The 5,064-nt window shown below is 43.5% G+C and overlaps 1 protein-coding gene across 1 annotated transcript; it reads right to left on the bottom strand.

Moving 5' to 3' along the window:
- Positions 1-1,239: 1,239 nt before the first annotated feature.
- On the bottom strand, positions 1,240-4,902 carry LOC106808186 (cytochrome P450 3A19-like). The gene is made up of 8 exons (XM_014810788.1): positions 4,842-4,902; positions 4,267-4,391; positions 3,874-3,949; positions 3,150-3,307; positions 2,698-2,786; positions 2,238-2,378; positions 1,827-1,989; positions 1,240-1,676 (listed from the first exon to the last, which is right to left on the bottom strand). The coding sequence occupies exons 1-8, from the start codon at positions 4,900-4,902 to the stop codon at positions 1,593-1,595; spliced, it is 897 nt and encodes a 298-aa protein (XP_014666274.1). The 3' UTR covers positions 1,240-1,592.
- Positions 4,903-5,064: the final 162 nt, after the last annotated feature.

Here is a 5,064-nt window from a genome sequence, read left to right as displayed (position 1 = left end):
GGCGGCGCGGAGAACGCGTGCACCTGCGCTGCGTCGTCGACGAGACGGGCGAGGCCGCGCTGACGGGAGCGTATGTCGACCTCGTGGCGGACGACCCAGGGTCAGGGCCCGCCGCGAAGCTGTGAAGCGACGACGACGTCGTGGCGCGTCTGTCGTCGTGGCGATGCAGCGCGTCCGTCGTCGCGGCGACATGGCGCATCCGTCGTCGCGGCGAAGAGGCGCGTCCGTTGTCGCGGCGACAAGGCGCATCCGTCGTCGAGGCGGCAAGGCGCGTCCGTCGTCGCGGCGACAAGGCGCGTCGGTCTTCGCGGCGACATGGCGCGTCTATCGTTGCGGCGCGTGCGGACGTGAAACGCGGGCTCGCTTGCGGTACGTTCGATCGGTGGCTGAGTTCGTGGTTAGTTACCGCGAAGTGGAGGCGGTTCTCTTACGATTGTATTTCGGTGTGTGATTAAACGACAATGGGCTGGTGCAAGAATAAGGGATGGCGTTGTTGATGCGTTGGTGATAGATTGACGTGATGGATTATACGTATGCATGCACGTACAAATGTATGCACGCACGCATTGTATACACATGCATGCTCCTAGGAGAGAATCCTATCTAGAATTGTAAATGCTTAAACAAAAGTGTAACCACCCTATTTCAGCACTAATAAATATTGCATTTTCATTGCTTGCCTGCTGAATATCCGTGCTGTGTTCCTCTGTCGAGACTTCATCTTTATTCCTGTGTCACATTATTTGATTGTTGAGGCTGAACTTGGGGAAAATGACCATAAAACTGTCAGAACTGGTGCAATACTAACTATGTGATTCACCTATCAAAGCAGGACACTTCAACCCAACATTATTTCCCCTTTTCCAGCATTGTCACGTTGAGGTTTTATTGTTGTTTTTGTTACATCTGTTGCTATGATTTATTTCCAATATGCTTCCCATATTATTATAGGCAATGCGCGTATACACGTATGTGAGAAATCTCTTCAAAGAATTGTTGATATATCATTAGAAAAGATTTGTAATGTAATTAATTTATCATCAATTTCGCATCTGAATGCGAAGGGTATCGATGTTATAGTATATATTAAATCGTGTTTAAATTTATGTGAATATGTGGACAATAAAAGTGTGAGGCGTGAAACTAAGTGGTTGATATTATAATTCAATTCTCCGGGCCGTAAGTTATAACGTTAATTCCAACTTGGTTTTGCCAAGAACAAAAGGAGCAACAACAAAATTCAGTCATACATCATGTGGACTGTTTGCTTTATTCTTTCATTGCATTCTACGTTGGTCGCATTGCAATCATTAGTATAGAAACATTTTCCTTAAAAAATATTAAATTTTTCAACATATTTTGGTCCTAGTGAATTAACATCAGAATTATTCTAGATTCATTCTTTTTTAAATCTATAAAAGGTCTAACAATAACGGGTGAGGCTAATTAAGCATGAACGAATAAATGACTCGTTACTATAACGGTACTAATAACTCGTTACTAATACGTTTACGTGGTGTTGCAATTTTCATGCGCGTGCTCTACTAGCGGTTTCACGATATAACTCCCCTCTCGCTATAACACTGCTCGTATCAACGTCTTCGGACCTCAAGCATGATCCCATCTTTCGGGTACAGGAAACCTCCGGGTTTCATTTTCGTCATGTCCATCGGTACCTGTAAGGAGTATAGTGATTGATTAATGTATTATTGTATGTGTGAGCGTTTACACCCGGGGGGGGGGCACTCCCCGGATAAAATCATTGCCTAAAATATACGTCCATGATACTACCATGATTTTGATAGTACCCCTCGCGGATTCGTTACCTGGGTCTTGTCAGAGACAATGAATGTGACGTCTTGAAGGGCGCTCACTATGGCGACCTTAGCCTCGTATTTGGCGAACCTCATCCCAATGCAGTTGCGTGGCCCGAGTCCAAACGGTACGTACGTGTAGGGGTTACGTTTCTGCTTCTCTTCTGCGGTGAACCTGTAGCCGAAGACGTGAAGTCAGTGCGTAGAACTTGGCCCAATAACTACGATCGTTTGATCGATATTCACAAGGCCTCTGTGTGTTTTTGTCGCCGGCTAGTATTTAAGGCGCAGAGTTCAGTAGCTACCATCGGTTTATTACCGTATTACATGTTTTGTATTAATTTGCATGTGCAAAGGCATCAGAGGTATTATGTCGCTGACAATGTATATACAATGTACGTATGTGTATATATGATGTAATACCTTTCTGGGTCAAATTTGTTGTGATCTGGCCAGTACTCTTCGTTATGATGCATATAGTAGACTGGAATGGCAACATCCGTTCCCTTGGGAAGAGTTAATTGATCAGTAAGCTTATATTCCTTCCCAACCTCTCGGTTAAACCTAGAAAGCAACAAACACATATGTAGGAAGAAGATTACTACTAGTAGAAGTACTAGAAAAGGTTAAACAGATCTATATGAAATATGTTCTACATAGCAATTAAAACATAGCAAATTAGCAATGAATAAATAACATCACAGCGACAGTGGCTCCTAATGGCAACTCTTCGGGAAACAACATGAACTCTATGCTAAACCATGTGTAATGTGTTGGTGGCTACAGATCTGTAACACATACGACACATACTCTTACATAACAAGATGTTATGACAGGTAATTAAGTCTGTAGAGCACTGCATGGGAATCACAGCCTACATTACCTCGTAATAGCTGGGTAAACGCGCAAGACCTCACTCATGAACATGTCCAGGAGCGGCAACTCTTTAATCTTGGCGTGAGTGATTTCGGTCTAAAAAAATCGCGAAAACCCCAGTTATTCTCCACGCATACGTGGGGTTACGAATTTCGGCAAATCTTCTATACAATAACCCTAGAATATCACATCACCGTATGAGTGGAAAATAACTGTTTACAAGGACGAACTAACAGCCACTGTAAAGATATTTTTACAGCCAAGATATTTTTTTATATCTTATATTGTAGTCACATATACGATAAGGTCGTCACGATTCATTTGCTTCGTACCATAGATACCTACATAAACATATGTCTATCTAGATGTTCATGATGTCTATATATGCGCAGTATGTAGTCTTTACGCGTGTGTTGCATAGAATATATGTGGTTCGTACGGTTGATGTGGCACACTCACCCCGCCTATCACGTCATCCACTTCCTGCTGCAGTTTCGTCTGCCACTCTGGGTTGGTAGCGAGGCAGTAGGACCACATTGACAGCAGCGTTGCCGTCGTCTCGTAACCGGCCAGGAAGAAGACCAGGGATTGTGCGAGGATCTGCTTATCCGTCAAACCTGGATTGATGGTTAGTTAGATGACGGTATCATGCAGTCAGTTGCCGTTTTAAAACGTGAAACTTCATTTGCGAACCGCGTTAATATAGCAGCGAATGGAACGGGGGATCTGGGAACGGGTAAATACTCCAGGGTATCCCATATTGGCGCGTAGGTGCATGTGTATGCGTGCGTGTATGTATGTGTGTGTGTGGAGGGGTCTATTCACATGAGTTTACCAGGTAAAAATATGCCATTTCCCATTTCCCGGTTAATTAAAACCCAATTTCGGCTTTCCCATGTCCGGTTGACTTCTATTCCAGAATAAAACGAAATATTTATCTCGTATATCTCGGGTCTAATCCCACATCCCGAAAATACACGCCTCCGTCCTCATAAAAGTATAAGCCCGTTGCCGCGTTACACCGTAATTCACGGATACTTTTAGTGTTGTCAACCTTTTTCTATTTTTTTCCCTTTTGATAAAGTAATATTATATAGGCTGAGTTGCAATTATATTGTAATGATGACACATGCGGGCCGCTTTTCAATGGTCTACACGTCACGGTATATTTATAACCACCAACCTTTGTGAACTTCGCCAGATTTGTCATGCATTTCCTTGTGAGCGTCCATCATCAACTGGAGAAAGTCTGGTCGTACCTAGAAATGTATACGTCATATGTAAAGCGTGCACACACGCGCGCACAGAAAGCATACACACACACGCACGCACGCACGCACGCACGCACGCACGCACATGAACACACGCACACACATCTCAACTATACATCAAAATATCCTAATCTGCTCCTATTGGTCATCCATCGGTCGCTTAAGAAAAATTCCCCGGTCGTGAAGCGTTGTTGAAATGCAGCTTTTTGGCCACTTGCTTCAAGCACGCTGACAAGAGATTATATAGTATTGTAGAATGGGAGCCGCTGCTGCAGAACACCCGAATCGCACAACGGTTGGCGTACCTCTTTAGAATTTCGTCTAAGCGCCAGAGTCTTCGTAGTGAGGTTGACAAAGAAGTCTTGATCTTCTTTTTTAAGGAATTGTATTTTTAACAGCTTCAGAAGTGGAGTAAGTATCGGGAAAAAAACTGCAGAGAAAAACACAATGTTATGAATATTTGAAAAAGGTTAAACAATTACTGTACATCTGTTATTAGTGTGTGCATGACGCCATTATACATATAGACCACAAGAACATCGTGTTGTGATATGGATGGCGGGGCAAAAGTAAAGGCAAAGATAATGTAGAAGGCGAGCCCTTCTTATCAATTGTTTGTGGATTTAATTATAAACAACTTGAATGGGTGGATTTGGTAGTAGAAAAGGGTGTCATGATTAGGCGATCTAAATTTGTACGGGTCCAATTGGCAATATTATAATGCAACCGTTACAATCGCCACAAAAGGAGAAGTCATTTCGGTTCACTCGAAGCTTATAGTTTATGTTGAATTATCCTATTTATTGAATTGTGTTAGTTCTGCAAATGTTGCTATTAAATGGACGTCGCGACATGTTTGCGGGCGGCTGAATTCGCTCACGCTTAGACGTACGGCCGGTACGGGACCTTGGACAACGTCCGACGACAAGGCACAGCATCATGTCCAGCCTTCAACATTGAAGCCTGGTGTATACATACGCACACACGCACACACGCACGCACGCACGCACGCACACACACACACATACACACACATATAAATATATACATACATAAACACACACACGCACACACACACACACACACACACACACACACACACA

The sequence above is a fragment of the Priapulus caudatus genome, unplaced genomic scaffold (genome assembly GCF_000485595.1).
Source record: "Priapulus caudatus unplaced genomic scaffold, Priapulus_caudatus-5.0.1 Scaffold259, whole genome shotgun sequence".
Lineage (NCBI taxonomy): Eukaryota > Metazoa > Priapulida > Priapulimorpha > Priapulimorphida > Priapulidae > Priapulus > Priapulus caudatus.
This window is presented reverse-complemented; position numbering and strand designations above follow the sequence as displayed.